The sequence below is a fragment of the Typopeltis vanoorti genome, chromosome 19, assembly GCF_054136105.1.
Source record: "Typopeltis vanoorti isolate ZY-2024b chromosome 19, IOZ_Tvanoo_1.0, whole genome shotgun sequence".
Lineage (NCBI taxonomy): Eukaryota > Metazoa > Arthropoda > Arachnida > Uropygi > Thelyphonidae > Typopeltis > Typopeltis vanoorti.
Genome location: NC_143567.1, coordinates 12,481,456 through 12,501,504, shown reverse-complemented (window position 1 = coordinate 12,501,504; position 20,049 = coordinate 12,481,456). Strand labels below are relative to the sequence as shown.

General features: G+C 37.5%; 1 protein-coding gene across 3 annotated transcripts in view; it reads left to right on the top strand.

Annotated features, from left to right (window-relative positions):
- Positions 1–20,049, top strand: part of Herc4 (HECT and RLD domain containing E3 ubiquitin ligase 4) — a 604,012-nt gene that overhangs the window by 485,975 nt on the left and 97,988 nt on the right. For all 3 annotated transcript variants that reach the window (XM_090409674.1, XM_090409672.1, XM_090409675.1), the window contains one exon: positions 14,517–14,599. In XM_090409674.1, the coding sequence (XP_090265800.1) occupies positions 14,517–14,599 (83 nt within the window). The remainder of the gene's footprint in view (positions 1–14,516; positions 14,600–20,049) is intronic.

Sequence of the window (20,049 nt, the reverse complement as noted above, 5' to 3'; positions counted from 1 at the left end):
ATACTGTTGCTTGCTAAGAAGGCAGAAAATCAAGAAGTTAGTGTTACTGATGATCAGAGAGCAATTGTGAAGCAGGATAGCACAACTAAACAGGTTGTTGGACAGGAGGAAGTATATAAGGTTGAAGATGTGATTGCAGCAGGACAAGGTGATGGATTGCATAAAGGCATGTGAGAGGTATGAATTACCATCACAGCCGGGATTAGGGAAATAGGAGTAGTCAGCTGGAAGAAAGAGGTATGGTGTAGCAGCAGCTAGAATAGAGAGTGGTGATGTTGATGGGATGGCCTCAAAAAGGGATTGTTATGTTTATATATAAATGTGATGAGTCAATACACCCAAAGACGATTGGATGTATTGTTAACTGTCAGATTTTCGAGAAAGACAACGTATACTAAAATATGATAATTAAATACTCAAGGAATTGACAGCATACACTAGAAATATAAATTAAATCAACTTTAATATATAATTTCCGATATTTCGGCAACGTCACATTGCCATCTTCATGGGAACTTAAGATAAAGACGTGCACGCAAGTACTACATAACAGCAAATGAGAAAAGAAGCGAGGAAGCTACCGTTTTCCTAAAGTCCTGATGGTGCCTCATGGCGGGCTATAATTTGGTATTCTTGGCCTTTGGGCTGAAGTTCTTCTGATGCATGTTTCCCAAATTTGGGGCAGTCTCATTCATCCAAATTTGTTGAGGTTTGGCATGTTCCTAAGGGCTGAGGCTGATATACTAAAATATGATAATTAAATACTTAAGGAATTGACAGCGTACACTAGAAATATAAATTAAATCAACTTTAATATATAATTTCCGATATTTCGGCAACGTCACATTGCCATCTTCATGGGAACTTAAGATAAAGACACGTGCACGCAAGTACTACATAACAGCAAATGAGAAAAGAAGCGAGGAAGCTACCATTTTCCTAAAGTCGTGATGGTGCCCCATGGCAGGCTATAATAGGTGTTCTTGGCCTTTGGGCTGAAGTTCTTCTGATGTATGTTTCCCAAATTTGGGGCAGTCTCATGCATCCAAATTTGTTGAGGTTTGGCATGTTCCTAAGGGCTGAGGCTGATTCCATGAATAGTTTTTCATATTTGAACTTGCTGCAGTGTATTACTGTGGCTTTCTTCCATCTTATTCTGTGGCGTGTATCCAGAGCATGGTTTGCAAGCCCAGAGTAGCTGTACTGGTGAAATCGGACGTAGTCCTTGTGTTCTGAGATTCTGATATTTGCTGTCCTGCCTGCTTGGCCAAAGTAGGATAATTTACAGCTGCAAGGGACCTGGTATACACCATGTAGGTCTAGGGGAAGTGGTTGGTCTTTAGTGGAGCAGATAAGGGATGCCAATTTTCTATATGATCTGTAACAAGAGATCAAGTCATGTTTCTTTAGGATTTTGTTGATTTTTTCCGAGGTGCCCTGGATGTAGAGAATGGTGATGGATTTAGAGTAATCTTTTTTGTGAAGGAGGGGAAGGTGGGTTGTGGATAACTGGCTTTAGTGTTTTTTGGATTTTTTTTGGGGGGGGGGTAGCCATTGGCTGAGAAAGTGTTAAAAGATGTGATTTAGTTCAGTGGTTACGGCTGGGTCATTTGAACAGATTAGTTGAGCCCTGTTGAATAGTGTCTTAATAACTCCATATTGTTGTGAGGGGAGGGGGGGGGAATTGTTGGTGAATGTATCTGCCTGTATGGGTGGGTTTTCTATAAACTGAGAAAACCAAGGTTCCATCAGGTTGGTGGGTGACTAGGGTGTCTAGGAAGGTAAGGCTAGACACCCTAGTGTAGTACTTGCATGCACATGTCTTTATCTTAAGTTCCCATGAAGATGGCAACGTGACGTTGCCGAAATATCGGAAAGTATAAATTAAAGTTGATTTAATTATCATGTTTAACCAGCGTATAAGCCTTTCTACAAGTATACTAAAATATTAATTAAAAAACTTCAATTAATACTTCCTATATTTCAGTAATGCTACATTACCATCTTCAGGGAACATAAAAATAGTTATATGTGCATGCAGACGCTAACACTAGACAAACATGGCTGAAGAAAACAACTGAAGTCGGTTATAGAGTTCCTAAAGGTGCTCCCACCTTTAGGACTCTAAATTGGGTTGTCCTGGCTGTTGGACTGAAGGTCTTAGAATGCAAGCTTCCCATATTTAGAGCAGTCTCATTCATCCCAATTTGTTGAGATTTGGGGAATTTTTTTAGAACCGATGCTGATTCTAGGAATAATCTCTCATATTTATACTTGCTGAGGTGTAGTAAAGTGGCTTTCTTCCAGCATATTTTGTGGCTCCAAAGCATGGTCTGCAAGTCCTGAGTTGCTGTATTAGTGGAACCGGATATGGTCCTTATGTTCAGATATCCTGATATTAGCTGTCCTGCTTGTCTCCCCCCCCCCCCCCCCATAGTAGGACAGATTGCAATTACACAGGACTTTGTATACTCCAAGTTAAGTCTAGGGGAAGTGGCTGGTCTTTGGTGGAGCAGATAAGAGATGCCAATTTTTTATATGGTTTGTAACAAGTTGTCAGGCCATATTTTTTTAGGATTTTTGTTAGCTTTTCAGAAGTACCCCAGATATAAGGAATGGCGATAGATTTAGAGTAATCTCTGTTATGGAGGGGGGGGGGTTGTAACCATTGGCTAATCAACACCCCAGGATCCAGTTTACCTTGGAAATTTTATTATTTCTTATCCAAACACAAGTGGAATTATACAGGGAATAATAAGTAAAATATGAAGAAAGAAACTATACATAAGTTATATACAATGAATATGGTCAGATGTTCATATTCATTGTATATATCTTGCACAATCAACTGCTCTTTCTGTGCAGAATGTAAGGTCCTCTTTTGTGTAAGGTGATTGAAGAAAGGAACAAGAGAGAAGGTGTTCCATAGACTAGGTTGTCCCACACTCACAATTATCTGGTCCAGTGAGGAGGTCCCCATATGATTAGGTTTTGTTTGTGGCATCCTGTTGTTCGAAGTCTGTTGAGGCTTTTCCAAGTATTGCAGTCCAAGTGGGCACCGCGTGGAAGATGTTCGACTGTTGGAATACCAGTATTATTCTCAGAGTAGTATAGTGTAAGCCACTGTTGAAGTCTTGTCTCTGGAGGGTTTTTACATGGTTCAACAGTTGCTAGGAAGCTATGTCGGGATCCTAGTATTTGGGGCACTGTAGTCTGGCTGAATAGTGGGTGGCATTCATCATTCATTTGTCTGCTTCTTTCGTCAGCTGAGAATGCAGATCTTTGAATTGAAGGGGATGCAATACCAGCCAAAGTATACAGGTCTTTTAGTGGTGTTGGTTTCAGGCATCCTGTAATTAAGTGACAGCTTTCATTCAATGCTGGGTCAAGTTTTTCAGCATGGCAGGATCTGGACCATACCGGGCAGGCATATTCAGCAGAAGAATAGCAAATTGCCAAGACAGAAGATCTCAGTCTGCTAGGGTCTGCACCCCATTTGGAGGAGTTAAGCTTTCTTGATATGTTGTTTCTTTCATTAACTTTTGCCTTCGTTTTTTCTGTGTATTGTATATGAAAAGGTGCAATCAAGAGTCACACCAAGGTAGATTGAGTTTCAGGAATGTTCTAAATTAGAGCCTTCCCAAGAAATCTGTAGCTTCCCGTTGGCTTCCTTATTGTTAAGGTGGAAAAGGCCAGTCTGGGTTTTCAAGGGGTTTGGTTTTAATTGATTGCTGATATAATATGTGGTTAGACTATTTAAGGCAAGTGATAGAGTGGTTTCAATGGACTTGAAATTTTCTAATTGAGTAGCTATGGCATTAGCATAGATAAAATTTCTAGTTCCTGAAAAGATGGGGAGATCATTGACATAAATGTTGAAAAGTAATGGTGATAACACACTTCCCTGGGGAAGGCCATTTTTTGGGGGATGCCAGCAGCTGTTCCTACCCCCAAGGTCCACAAAAAAGCATCTGTTTTCCAAGAGTGATTGGATCAGGAGAACAAGGTGATAGTCTCTAGTTATTCTGTATATTTTATTTCTGAGTGTGAGATGGTTTATGGTATCATATGCTGCAGTTAAGTCTACAAAGGCTGCTTCTGTGTTTTGCTCATAATTATTTTCTATATATATTGAGTGAGGTTGAGAATTTGTGATGTACAGGATTGGCCTGGTCTAAAACTAGCCTGCTCAGCAATAAGATGGGGTTCAATTAGGGATTGTAGCCTATTCAAAATTAATTTCATAGAGTTTGAAGAGGTTGCTGAGTAGTGATGTAGGTCTGTAATTTTTTGCTTTGGTTGGAGTTTTCCCTGGTTTCAGAAAGGCCACCAGTTTAGCATGCCTTTAGATAGTTGGTATTCTTAAGGTTCTGAGGCAAGTATTATATCATTTTAATAACCACTGTTTAGTCCTGGATCCAAAATGTTTGATTTGTTCATTACAGATATCATCAAGACCTGCAGATTTTCTAGGTTTATGGCAGCATTGAGTTCAGTGATGGTGAAATCTGAGTTAATCATATTTTGTTCCTCACTTGGTATCTTATTTTTCTAAGTATCTTATTTTCTGAGAGCTTTTTAGGGAATTTTCCATTCAGTAGCAGCTGGTGAGCAATTTGATTAGCTATTACTTGACGATGCTCATATGACTTAGTGAAATCCTTCCTAATTCTGTTGATAAAGTTCCATGCCTTTCTGCTGCTATGAGTCATATCAAGGGCTTCTATTTCTTTTTTCCATGAGGAACAGCTTTCCTCTGCCATCCTGGAGCATAATTTTTCTCCTTGGAAATGGAAAATACTAACAATCTCCCTTTCCTAGATACTCTGATTATGTGCCAGACTATGGATCTCTAAAATTTACTGTGTGTGCGCTTATTTCGTAATTATTTTGTAATTTGTTATATTATTGTTATTATTCTCTTTATCCTTTACTACTTTAACTTCCTATTCTTTATTTACTTTACTTTTAGTATTTTTCCTACACTGGGAGAACTCTGAAAATTTATTGAGATTAGTCGATTTATTATCCTAAAGCCCTTCTTAACATTAAACAGTCGTAGCTAACATTAAACTCCTTCACTCACAGGGTCGTGTTTATTTCGAAACAGTGCATTGCTTAAAGATCACACTTTGTAAACAAAACAAACATATTTATTTACACTAAACTGTAATTATACAAAATCATACAATATGGAAAGATTCTCTTTTAACTCCACTTTAAGCTTAAAACTTCAGCAATTTAATGTTTAGAAAATGCCCGGAGTCATGCAACATAATTATATCAACATTCAAAAAAACTATCAGCCCATTACGATTCAAGGAATATCATGCTCTGTTACTTGTAATTAGTGATTCTAACTATAACTGTAAACAAACTTTTCTTAGACTAGTTATATCGACTCTTAAAGAAACTTATCAGCCCATCTCAAACAATTTCACATATCGTAAGCAAACACAATGAAATTAACTCACATATCTTCTTTAACCCATTCCTAGTTCCTTCTTGGGTTCCTTTGCTTCTCATCCGTTTCGGGTTTTGACTTCCATGCAGAGATTCTGTTATCACCATTGTCTCATTTGGAATGACTCGCGGGGTCTGGAGCATATTTTCCCGATGTCCATGAATTGGCTGAAGGGTGTCTGACGATCAAGGCACTTAGCAGATTGTCCTATCGGCAATGCATGCTTGCCCTGCTTCTCTTCTCCCTTGGTAGTTTCACGGCTCCCATGGTTGTCCCTCGCAACTTCAACCCGGATTGACAAACATGCGAATCAGCTCGATCTGAAGTTCTCTCTTCTCTTCCTTCCTTTTCCTCTCTTTTTTTCTCATTCATTCCTAGATGACTCAATTTTCTCGGGTCTCTGGATGAAGGGTTGAGGCCCCTGAACATTCCCACGCAAACTGTCTTGACCTTCACGTTAAGGCTCACTTTAAGTTCTCACCGAATATGCACACTCAATCCTATTTTCAAAAAGGTGGAACTACTTCAGAAGTATACCACCCTTTTACCACTGACTTTGAAGGTGGTATCAGGCTGACTCTGAGCACATTAAAATTTAGTTACATTATATACAGATTCCGACATCAATTCAATGCCGATTTCTAAGGCATTGCCCTTGAACATTTACATTTTAGATATTTTCTGTTTTGTACATTCTAGCATGTTAATTCCTTGGGATTGAACACATGGGCTTTTAAGATATTTATGTTGTTAATACAAAATTTCTTAGGCTTATTTACAAGATGTGACCTCTGTAAAAGTCGATGCAAGAAAAGGAAAATTTTGACTGCATCGAATTTTACAGATCCCTGGCTTTCTCTGTTTACAGAAAACCTACACATACAGGTAGATACATTCACCAGCAATCACCCTCCCCCCTCCCAACAATATGGGCTTATATAAACCCTATGTAACAGGGCAAAATTAATCAGTTCAGATAAGAAAACCCTAAATACTGAACTTAACCATATTCTTAACACCTTTGTAGCCAATGGCTACAACCCCAAAAAATATTAAAACCAATTACCCCCCCCCCCCACTCCATAACAGAGATTACTCTAAATCTATCACCATTCCTTATATCCATGGTATTTCTGAAAAGCTAACCAAAATCCTAAAAAAATATGACCTGACAACTTGTTACAAACTATATAAAAAAATTGGCATCTCTTATCCACAAAGACCAGCCATTTCCTCTAGACCTACCTGGAGTATACTAGATATCTTGTAGTTGCAATCTGTCCTACTACGGCGGGACAGGCAGGACAGCTAATATCAGGATATCTGTTTAAGGACTATATCCGGTTCCACCAATACAGCCACTCAGGACTTGCTGACCATGCTTTGGAGACCCATCACAAAATACTCTGAAGAAAGCCACTTTACTAATGTTCTAATTAGAGAAGTACACCACAGCAAGTATAAATATGAGAGATTATTCCTGGAATCAGCCTCAACTCTAAAAAAAACTCCCCAAACCTCAACAAATTTAGATGCATGAGACTACCCCAAATATTGGAAGCTTGCATTCTAAGAACTTCAGCCCAACAGCCAGAACAACCCAATTTAGCCCACTTGGGGGTACCTTTAGGATTCTAGGACTGACTTCAGCCACTTTTGTCTAGTGTTGGTGCCTGCATGCATATCATTATTTTTATGTTCCCTGAAGATTGTAATATAACACTACCAAAATATAGGAAGTATTAATTAAAGTTTTTAAATTAATATTTTAGTATACGTTGTCTTTCCTGAAAATCTGACAGTGATGTATTTTTAGGAATAGAAATGGAAGGATATACAATTTTCTGGAAAGATAGGAAGCTTAAAAGAAGAGAATGGATACTATTAATGATTTTAGATTAATTGAACTGTGTCCACAGAGATTGGAAGTTGAAAATAGTAGTGTGTGTGTGTGTGTGAAGTTGAAATCACCAGAAGTTGAAATTCCCTGCCTATAACAAATCCCATATCCAATGGGATTTGTTATAGGCAGGGAATGTAGATGATACCGATTGTGAAATATTTGGGCAAATTGGCCGGGCATGTAAAAAGAAGACAATCCTAATGAAAGACTAATTACAAAAATGTAGTTGGAAGAGGAGATAGTGTATGGGAGCAAGGAGAGTGAATTTGCTGATTTTCTGAGGGAGAACTATCTTAAGCAGCATGTGACAGAATGTGCTAAAGGTTTTAGTGTTAGATTTGATGATCTCTTCAAGATGTAGTTGTCAATGAGGTATTAACACTGACACCGGTTGGTGAGAGTGATCATGAGGTGTTTGTTTAGGAAGTCATGAAACAAGAAAAGGTTTTACCAGAAAAATAATATATATATGGAATTATAAGGTGGGTGATTATGGAAAGCTCTGTAATCATCTAGCATTGATACATTGGGTAGACAGATGATCTGTGCAAAAAAGACGTTGAGAGTTCATGGGAATTCATAAGGCAGTATTTGACACATGCAGTATATAATTGCATACCAAGAGTCAAGTGAATATATAGAGTAGTAGTAGTGAAATGGATGAACAGTGAACTCAGACAAGCAGTATTAGAAAAGAACATGTTGTCGTGGAGTTACAAAGCATTTGGTTGTGATCAGATACTTGAGAAGTTTAACGTGCATGCTAGGAAGATGATGAGCATGGTAAAGAAAGAAAAGGTGCAGTATGAGAGACAGTCAGCTATTCAGGCCAAGGATAATTCAAGGGAATTCTTCATGGTAGCAGAGTGACTATTGAAAAGGATATAGTGGAATTATTGAATGAACATTTCATCAGCATATGTCATTCTGGTGTAAATGGTGCTGTGTAATATGTAGAGGGTAAGCCAGTTTTAGGGGAATTAGAGGTATAAGAATCAGAGGCATATCTGATTTTGATTATTGTTAGATGTTAATAAGGCTGTTGGAATAGATGATATATCACCACCTGTTTTTAAGGAATGTGAAAAACATTTAGCTGTGACTTAAATATAAAGAGCCAACAGGCTTCATTTCGGTGATATAAACATTATTTAAATTAAGGGGATATTAGATCCCACATTGTTTTAAAACTGAATAAGAAACTCAAATATTGGAATCAGAGAGTTTCATGCCGAATATAGTATAAAAACTATAAAAGTATCAGCGAATACTAGCGTGAGCTAATGCAAGTAGTCCTAGAACGTAGTACAAACATGGGCAACTCATTACAAAGGTGGGTAAAAAAAAAAAGGTGGGTCTGATTCCAATCTTTGAGTTTCTTATTCGGTTTTAAAACAATGTGGGATCTAATATCCCCTTAATTTAAATAAAATTTAGCTGTGATATTCACGAACGTCTTGCAGTGGGTAAGGTTCCTAAGAAGAGAGATGAAAGTAAAATAATCCTACTCCATAAACTTGGTTCTAGGACCAAAGTTTCCAGTTATAGGACCATCTGCACAACCAGTATCCCAACATAAGATTTACTTATGAATTAGAATTTAATGGCTTGCTTCCATTTTTGGAATTAATGTTAATTAAAACATTTGCAAAATCAAAAATTTTCATCTATAGAAAACCAGCCTGTACTAATAGATACCTCCACACCTCTTCACATCATTACCAATCTCAAAAATTAGGCATATCTCAACACTAGGAATGAGCTTTCTCTCTCTCTTATTAATAATGAGGTAAAGATAATTGAAGAGTTAATTTCAACTTCTAACAAATACTTCCTATAGTGTTAAGATAAATGTACTATTACTTCACCCAAGAGAATGCAGCTTTTACTTATCTATCTGATCCATACACGCTCTGGCAGATCATGTTAGACTTGGGAAAACTGCATGAAATTTGTAACTTTTTTATGAAGGATTAATTTATACAAATGCATTTGATCATAAATGCAATTATAGAAATGCCATTTACTTGATATTGCAAAATTTGTTTTCTTAACGTAAGATGTCATTTACCTATTTATTTGCTTTCAGTATCTTGAGTACTGCTGTAACCTTTATAATGGTGTAGTATGACTTTGCTGTCCTTGCACCAATAAATCCCAACCGAACACCAATCAACTATTCTCATAGCTGTACTTACATTGGGATTCTGCAGTATCCTAATAACTTTCAATTCATCTATCCCTTTCCCATATCAGTTACTGTCACATCTACCACTGCAGTACCTTCACCTGGTTGATAGACACTTGCAAAGTGGTTGATCAGTAACTAAAAGTTTCAACTGTTTTTGTGATCTCCCTGCCATCAGCACTCATTAAAGTTTTCTTTCCATATTAATTTTTCCTTTTCCTCTTCGCGTGAAAAGAACTCTTTGGGATTTCTTTTTCTTGTTGGCTAATTTCTTCCCATAATCTTATTTTTCCTTCCTTACTATGCTAGTCATTCTTCTTGCTTTTATTGCTCATATGCTTGCTGATCACCTTTCTCTTTATGTACACAACATTTTTTTTTTCTTTCAAAGTTTCTGCTTAATGGATGATTCTACTCTCCCATTTAGCTCCTATCTGATTTATACTCTTAAACTTGGGTATATAGTCTGATTTTTTTGCCATTTCCTGTGTACTCCTGATATCTCTCCTTTGCTGATTTTTATGTTACACTACTTAAAGCTGCCTCCTGAGTTGGCTATAATCAGCTGCTCTGCATTTCAACATATGCACTTTCTTAACTGAAAATGCCACATTTGGCATCCTCCCAAGTCCCACATAATCACTTGCCCTATTCAGAGGCAATGTAGTTACCTTGGTCATGGATAAATAAAAGGAGGCAACCAATAGGAGGCAAATATATGGACACTGTCATACCTGGCATGTCTCCTATAAGGTCCGGCTAGGGCAACTCATAAATACCGGCGAGCGTATTCCCGTAAGCTCTCTGATCAAATTTCATACGAAACTTGTATAGTTTTTATATTCAGCTTTGAAATAATGCTGGATTTAATATCCACTTAATTTTTATAAATTTTGCATCGCCGAAAGTGAAGCCTTTTGGCTCTTTAGTTTAGTAAATACTTTACGCACTGACCGAGAGTTTGCTTACAAAAAAATACACCTCTCCAATGTTTCAAGTTCCTTAGTACTGAGAGTTTTTGCTTTCGTAAGGTTTCTGCCTGGTCTCTGATGAAAACCAACCAGTTTAAAATAGCTGTCAGGCCAGTGAAACTTTATCAAGATGGACCAATAGGAGGCGAATATATGGATGCTGTCATAGCGGGCATGTCTCCTATAAGGTCTGGCTAGGGCAACTCATAAATACCGGTGAGTGTATTTCTGTAAGTTCTCTAGTTAAATTTCATACGGAACTTTTATAGTTTCTATATTCGGCTGTGAAATAATGCAGGATTTAATATCCGTGATCTGTTGTTGTCATGCAGGAGTTTTCTGAAGATGATGACTTCAGATCACATATCAGCTTATGTCTGATTGGGTTGAAGTCTGTCTGTAAATGATGTAAATCTGAAATTTGTAAATTTCAATGTATATAACAGTACATTTTATATTTCAGTGTACTGTAGAGAGTATTGCTAGGAATAAATTAGAGAAAAGAAAAGCCAATGAAGAAATCTTGTGAAATAATAGAAAGATGAAATTCCTGGGACACATATGGAAATATAACTTTTGAGGAACATTTGTTCTCCTTCTAATAAACATTTTGCTTTCCTTCTAATAGAAAAATAGAAGGAAAGATCCTTTCTTTTAGGTTACACAGTGATCAGCATTCATTTAAAAATTTATAGAATTTACAACCGTGTTAAAAAACTTTTTTATTATCCCGACGTTTCGATCTTCATATCAAGATCATCATCTGGAGCATACATAAATATATAAGACAAGCTGAGTTACATTATTAACTGTAAGCTAGAGAAACAATGATTTGATCACGTAATAAATTTAGTTTAATCCTTTATCCAAGTGTGAGCAAACAAAGTTTGCGCCTGAAAACATCTTCAAGACTGGGGTAAGGTAGTGCAACACCAGGAAACTCGTAGCAAAGGTGGTCCAAGCTAACATCACTCCTATCTCAGTATCTCCCATAATGCAAAACACATCTCCTTGTGGATATGTATAATGTTATTCATTAAAGGAAAAGCCACTACCCAGACTAGTTTCTACCTTTATGGAGGTCTCTTCAGTGGAACCAGGCCCAGTTAGTTTGGTCCACCTTTGCTACGAGTTTCCTGGTGTTGTACTACCTTATCCCAGTCTTGAAGATATTTTCAGGTGCAAACTTTGTTTGCTCACACTTGGATAAAGGATTAAACTAAATTTATTATAGTCTAACCAAGTGAAAAATAAACTTTCAACATCTTTCTCTAAATCCAGAGTAATTTAATAAAAAGGTGGCACACCGTTTGGCAACTCCTATAGGTAAAGATGACCTCGCCATTGCTTCTGTTTAGTATCCCCACTTCTGGGCCTGGCTCCCACTGAAGAGACCTCAATAAAGGTCGAAACTAGTCTGGGTAGTGGCCCTTCCCTTAACGCATAACATTATACATATCCGCAAGGAGATGTGTTTTGCATTATGGGAGATACTGAGATAGGAGTGATGTTAGATTGGTCCACCTTTGCTACGAGTTGCCTGGTGTTGTACTACCCTATCCCAGTCCTGAAGATATTTTCAGGCACAAACTTTGTTTGCTCACACTTGGATAAAGGATTAAACTAAATTTATTATAGTCTACCCAAGTGAAAAATAAACTTTCAAGATTTGATCACACGTTATTCTACTGGCATGACCTCTAGTGAAAAAAAAAATAAAAAATAAAAAATTTATAAATTACTGCAAGCTAAATAGAATTTAGCTTCATGTAATTTATAAATAAATTTTTTTTTTTTCACTAGAGGTCATGCCAGTAGAATAACATGTGATCAAATCATTGTTTCTCTAGCTTGCAGTTAATAATGTAACACAGCTTGTCTTGTATATTTATGTATGCTCCAGATGATGATCTTGATATGAAGATCGAAACGTCGGGATAATAATAATTATTATTATTATTATTTGACACCTCCAGGGAGTCCAAAGACTCATCGAGGGAGAGTGTGCCAACAGCATCGAACGATTGGTCCACTTCCAACTACTAATTGCGCTCAAACTTACTTAACTGAGCCATTAGTAGCAGAGGCTCTACCAGTCGACCAACCTTTGCTGGCAATAAAAAAGTTTTTTAACCCACAGAACCTTCCTCACCGAGAACAACTATAAACAGGACTGTAGTAAATCCACTATCTTAAATAACAATTGTAATACTAAAAAAATAAAAATAGGACATCATTGTTTCAGAAAGAAAACCATCTGTAAAAAGAATGTTTTATCCTGTCATCATAAATAGAATTTAGCTTGATGTAATTTATAAATAATTTTTTATTTATTGTTTTTTTCACTAGAGGTCATGCCAGTAGAATAACATGTGATCAAATCATTGTTTCTCTAGCTTACAGTTAATATTGTAACTCAGTTTGTCTTGTATATTTATGTATGCTCCATATGATGATCTTGATATGAAGATCAAAACGTTGGGATAATAAAAAAGTTTTTTAACACGGATGTAAATTCCATAAAATTTTTAAATAGTAGGAAAAGAGATACCAGAGAAAATAAGAGGATGGCCAAAATATATATTCTTAGAGGATGTTTTTTCGATTAATTGATTGAGGTTATAAACTATTAAAGAGGAACACTGGAAATGAGATGACCTGGAAGAAAGAACTTTGCATAGCGACAAGGACTGTCCCTTAGAATGATGACAGGTCTTCATGTATGGTGATGAGTAGTATATCATCTGCATGTTAATAGTTAGATGTGACTGTACAACTGAAGATTGGCTAAATCATTTATGAAAGTCTTGAATAAGCATAGTGATAAAATTGTACCTTGTGGAATGCCACTATCAATAGTTTTTTTTTTGTGTGTGTGTGTGTGTAATATAAGTTATATTTTTTCAGAAAGTTTGAACATCTGTGGAATTTTCCTCTTATTATTATTAAGAGAGAGAGATCTCCATTGACTCACAAACTCATTAAGAGAGGCCATACTAGTCACACCAGCTGTCATGCCTGTTCTTGAATTTATTCACACTACTTGCACACAACATCTAACAGCAATTCATTCCAATCATGCACCTCTCTATGAGAGAAAAATCTAGCCCTTACCCCCTTCTTGACAGCATTCATTCTCAACTTCCAAGGATGCTCTCTCATCTTTTCTTCACCTTCCATAAAATAAAGAATTCCATCTATCAAACTCTTTTTAGAAATGTGTAATTCTCAATCATATCATCCCTCTTTCTCCTGTTCACTAGTGTCTGCAGTCTAAAATTTCTCAATCTGTCTTCATAATCAGTTTTCCACAATCCTGATATCATGGTTGACACCATTCTTTGCACTCTCCACTGTATGGGAATCACCATGGAAATCAGGAGACCAGACTGCAGTAGTCCAAGTGAGGTCTTATCAAAGCCTTGTAAGAAGACAGAATGACTTCCTTGTCTTTACATGCCAAAGTTCAATTCAGCATTACAATTATTCTCTGAGTTGTATTTGCAATTTTTGCTATATCACCCTTGATCTTCAACTTCCTGTCTACTAAAACCCCAAGATCACTAGCCTGATCAGTTTCTTGTAGTATAATCCCACTAATATAATACGACATTGTATATCTAATTACACCAAAGTGCATCACCTTACATTTATATAACATTGAACTGATATCTGTTTTCCCATGCCCACAATTCCAGCCTATTCAAATCATTCTCCAAGTACTGCATATCAGTAGCACTCCTGATTATCTCACCTATCTTTGTATCATCAGCAAATAGCTGATGCCAGCTGCTTCAATTTTTTAAGACATTTGTGTATTCACTGGTTTCAAAATCTTTAGAATGTGAAGAGATAATGCAAACACTTTTTTTTTGTTTTAATCCAGAGCTGAGTTGTCCCAGACATGACAGTAATAAGAATCCTAGTGATCACTCGTGAAATTAATGTTTCATCAGAAGACCAGATAATAAAAAAGATATTCTTTTACAGATTACAAGTACTGTTTTTGGAGATCCTGTTACATTTGAATTGAAACCAGATGGAAAAAACATTCCAGTAACAAAAGAGAATCGGTAAGTACATAAAAACAAATAGGAGATGCATACAACTTTATAACATCATCGTAATTCCTAAGTAAAGTATTGAAACTACTTATCATACTATTAGAAGATGTGCATTGTAATGACAAAACATTTCTTTTCAAGCTGAATATTGTCCCTTTTCACTTTCATCAAGTTAAATATAACTGCCTTTGTAGTATTAATAATAAAAATAATACTTTTATTATTGGAATTGTGGAGCTGTACATTTCATCGTGGGATGCCCAGTTTTGGTGGACCAGATGGAGAATAATTTATTTCGATTCGACAGAAATTATTCTCGATAAGGTCCACCTTAATACAAACCTAAGCTACAACCTCGCTGCTTGTTCTCCTCAGCTACCAACTTTGGCATATGTGAGAACATACCCACATGAACATGCTCAACTACACTGTTATAAATATCTCCAAATATCAGCAATCCATTTGTAATATAATATTGTAGCCACTATTCTGTAGCAATGCATATATTGTATTTCTCTGATATAAAGAAATAAGCAAAGTTTTTATGTTATGAAGCACCCTAGGATCAGAATGTATCTTTTGACTGCAACTATTTTTTTATGAAACATTAAATTAAAGATTTAATAATTCTCATGGAAAGGCTTAGACGTTGGTTATGCATTTTTTATACTAAATAATTTAAGGAAATTACAACATCAACTAGGATATACATTAAAATAAATTTTAATATACTTCAACATTTCGGCAACGTCACGTTGCCATTTTCAAGAAACTTAAGAACAAGACACGTGTACACAGGCACAACAAACAGTAAGTGAGGAAGAAGCAGGAAGCTATTATTTCTCCTAAAGTCCTGATGGTGCCCCTAGCGAGCAATGTTAATGTTAACTAAAAGGATTACACAGGTAAGCTGAAAGCTCTATTGTTAGATCGGGCTACTTACCTCCCTATCGAGTACAATCGCACCAACTCACAAATTAGAAAACTCTACAGGCTCCTTAAGAAGGTCACTTCTTGGCCTGTGGAAATCACTAACAAATTAAAACCATTTAATTCCATACCCCCCCTGTATTTAAGGACTGCCAACATAAGGAAAATGTGCCTTTATGTCCCATAGTGGCATTGATTCCCCCACATACAAACTAGCTAAACATTTGGCCAAAGCTCTCTCACACTATACTGGCAACACACCTTCACATATAAAAAACTCAGCCCACTTCAAAGCCAGCATAGAAAAACCTTACACTCAAACACACTGACATAATGGTCAGTTTTGATGTCTCCTCCTTATTCACAAATGTCCCACTCAAAGAATCCTTAGAGCTAATCCAAGCTAAATTTCCTCCCGATATCACAGCCCTATTTCAGTTCACAATAAACTCAGGCTATTTTGTTTGGCAAGGAGAATTCTACAAACAAATACAGAGGACAGCCATGGGTTCTCCACTCTCCCCACCCTTTGCCAACTTTTATATGGAGACTTTTGAAGAGAAAGCCGTAAACTCTGCCCAACAAAAACCAACCACTTGGCTTCACTATGTTGATGATGTGTTCGCTATTTGGCCACATGGTTCCGATGCACTCCTCTCCTTCCTAACACACTTAAATAACCAACACCCCAGAATCAAATTCACCCTGGAAGAAGAAAAAAACAACTGCCTTCCTTTCTTAGACACACTAGTCACCCACCAGCCTAATGGAACCTTGGTTTTCTCAGTCTATAGAAAACCCACCCGTACAGGCAGATACATTCACCAACAATCCCACCACCCCTCCTCGCAACAATATGGAGTCATTAAGACACTACACAACAGGGCTAAACTTATCTGTTCAAATGACAGTGCCCTAACCACAGAACTAAACCACATTCTCAACACTTTCTCAGCCAATGGCTACCTCCCCAAAAATCCAAAAAATATTGAAACCAGTAACCCCCCCCCTCACAACAAAGGATTACTCTAAATCCATCACCATACCCTATATCCGAGGCACCTCTGAAAAAATTACAAAAATCCTAAAAAAACATGACTTAACTTCTTGTTACAGACCATATAAAAAATTGGCATCCCTTATCTGCTCTACTAAAGACCAACCTCCCCCCCCCCCCTCCGTAGACCTACCTAGTGTATACCAGGTCCCTGGCAGCTGTCAGCTGTCCTACTTTGGCCAAACAGGCAGGACAGCAAATATCAGAATTTCAGAACACAAAGACTACATCTGGTTTCACCAATACAGCCACTCTGGTCTTGCTGACTATGCGCTGGATACTTGTCATAGAATACAGTGAATAAAAGCCACGATAATACACCATAGTAAATACAAATATGAAAGGCTTTTCATGGAATCAGTTTCAGCCCTAAGAAACAATCCAAACCTCAACAAATTTGGCTGCATGAGACTTGCCTCAAATTTGGGAAACCTACATCAGAAGACCTTCAGCCCAATCACCCAAGAATACCAACATTGCCTGCTAGGGGCACCATCAGGACTTTAGGAGAAATAATAGCTTCCTGCTTCTTCCTCACTTACTGTTTGTTGTGCCTGCGTGCACGTGTCTTGTTCTTAAGTTTCTTGAAAATGGCAACATGATGTTGCCAAAATGTTGAAGTATGTTAAAATTTATTTTAATGTATATCCTAGTTGACGTTGTAATTTCCTTAAATTATTTAGTAAAAATAAAGATTTAATGAAATGATCATATATATATTGCCTACCTTTGCTGTACTTTGGCAAAAACGATTTTTTTTTAATTTGCAGTGGTGATTGCAGACGGTGATGAACGAACATGTTATTGCTGACAGGTAGACTAGTAAGAATAGTAGTAAAGTGGAGCTCTGTTGAATTTTAAAATTTAAAAACTGAGATATGAATAAAAAAGTTTAAAGCATAAAAATATTAGTATACTATTAAAAGATGAGAATAAATTCTGTAACGAGCAATGTGATATTATTAGTAAATACACTATAAAACTTGTAAAATTTAAACAGGAAAAATATTAAAAGATTAAAATCTAGAACTTAAAATCTGTAAAGGATAAGAAAACACCAGTGTAAAATCCTTGAAAGCAAAATATTAAAATATATGATGAAAGATGAAATCAGTTTCCTAGGTGGAGTAAGGCCATTTTCGGAAAGCCATCAGAATTAAAGAACAACATTTCGTATTGCACATTATGTAGGCTGTGTCACTGCTATTAAGGTATTTTGATTGGTTTAAGATTTTTGCTGTTGAGAAGCTGCCAATGAGTTTCCTCCACATCCTCGTGTCTTGGGCTGTAACCACATCCAAGTTCTTCATCCTCGGGTCCTCCACCAGCTCCCTCCATCTCTTCTTTGGCCACCTACACTTCCTCTTCCCCTGCACATTTATCCGCATGACTTTCTTCCCACACACTTGTCCTCCCCCTCTTCGTCACATGACCAAACCATCTCAGCCTTGCCTCCTGTATCCTTGCTCCTAAGTTCACAACTTTCACTATTCCCCTTAGTCATTTCTCAGACAATCCTTTCTGGTCACACCACATGTCCACCTAAGCATTCTCATTTCTGCTACCTGCTGATGTTATTTTTCCTCAGGGCCACAGTTTCCATAGCATACGTCATAGCTGGTCTCACCACTGTCTTGTAGATTTTTCCCTTTAGATTGACCTGCACCCTCTTATCACATAGTAGCACTCCAGCCATCTCTCTCTCTCTGGTTCCTCCATCCAGCTTGTCTCTTGCATCCCACTTCCTTCTCAGCCTCTCCATTCTCTTTCACTGTTGAAACAAAGTATCTAAAGTCACTAACCTTCCTGATGACATTTCCTTCCAGCTGCAGATCTCTCTCTTGGCTGCCATCTCCTTTGCAACACATGTACCTAGTACCCAGGGAGGATGGTAGCAGGGTGGCCTCTTGTGGGAATGGCTACTTGGGAGAAGGGGGACGACACAGGTAACACTGAGCCCACTGGAGTCTAGAGGGGATAATGCTGGGTATAGAAATAACAACATTTATATGCTTTACACTGATGCCATGAGTATCTGGAATAAGAGAGCATTCCAGATAGCATCAGCCTGGCCAAAAATTATTGGGATCACTGAGACCTGGTTGATAGAAGAGGATATAATAACACTAATAGAAGTCACTAGGTACAGCATTTTTCGGCAGGATAGGAAGGGAAAGCGTGGTGGTGGAGTACTGCTTATGATAAGTGATGACCTATGTCCTCTAAGAGTGGAGGCATTGGACAGCAGTGACACTAATGATTTTGAAAGCATATGGTGTGAGGTAGAGATGGGCAAGACAGGATATTTAGTGGGGTGTTGCTACAGACCCAGGAGCACAGAGGGTGGGGACCAGGAGATGTTTAGACAGTTCACTTTGGCAAGTGCAAGAAGAATGCTTGTTATAGGAGATTTTAGCTACAGTAGTATAAATTGGGGAGAAGAAGATGCATGTAGCAATAAGGGAATGGAATTTCTAGAATTCTTACAAATGTCTTAGACAACATGTAATAGAGGGAACAAGAGTTTTGGATTTGGTTATAGCATCAGAAGAGTTGATAATAACTGAGATGACATCTCTCCCACCAGTTGGAGAGAGTGATTATATGGTTTTGACTTGAAAAAGGAATAGACATGCAGGAGTATCAAAGAGATGGGAACGTATCTGGAATTATAAGGCAGGTGATTATAATGGTCTAAGATGTCAACTTGGGGAAGTTTCACGGAGGGAGGAATTGGAAGGCCGGGATATCATTAGTGCGTGGGAAATTGTGAAAGAATATTTGTTAGCAGCAATAGTAAGTTGTATACTACGAGTGAAGAAGAGGACACAATTTGGAGTAAAGTGGATGACAAACAATATTAAACAGGAATTGCATGTGAAAAAGAGGCTATGGAAGAGATATAAGGAGACAGGTGAAGAGAAGATGCATGAAGAATATAAGACACAGGCCAGAAGAGTGACTAGTATGGTAAGGAAGGCAAAACTGGAATATGAGAGGAGATTGGCCCTAAGATCCAAAGAAAATTCTAGGGAGTTTTTTAGCTATGTGGCCAGTAGGAGGAGAAATGACTGTGGAAGAATGACATTGTGGGATAAAAATGGGAATAGAGTGACTTATGCAGAGGACAGTGGAATTGTTCAATGAACACTTACACTTCATTGGAGTATTTCATCCTAGAGGAGTCAGCTTTAGTATTAGAGGGATAGGGCAGATTCGAGGTTTAGACGCACAGGAGGAGAGTGGGTGTTTCAAATACTGAGTACTGTGAAAGTCAGTAAAGCTGTGGGACTGGATAGTATTTCACCAAGAGTTTAGAGAGAATGTGCTAGGGAACTGACAGTGCCTTTGACCTGGCTTTTCAATGAAAGTCTGGCTGCGGGAATGGTGCCCATGGAATGGAAGGAAGGTAGTGCCATTGCATAAGGGAAGTAACAGACTGGAAGTGTCTAATTATAGGCCAGTTTGTGTG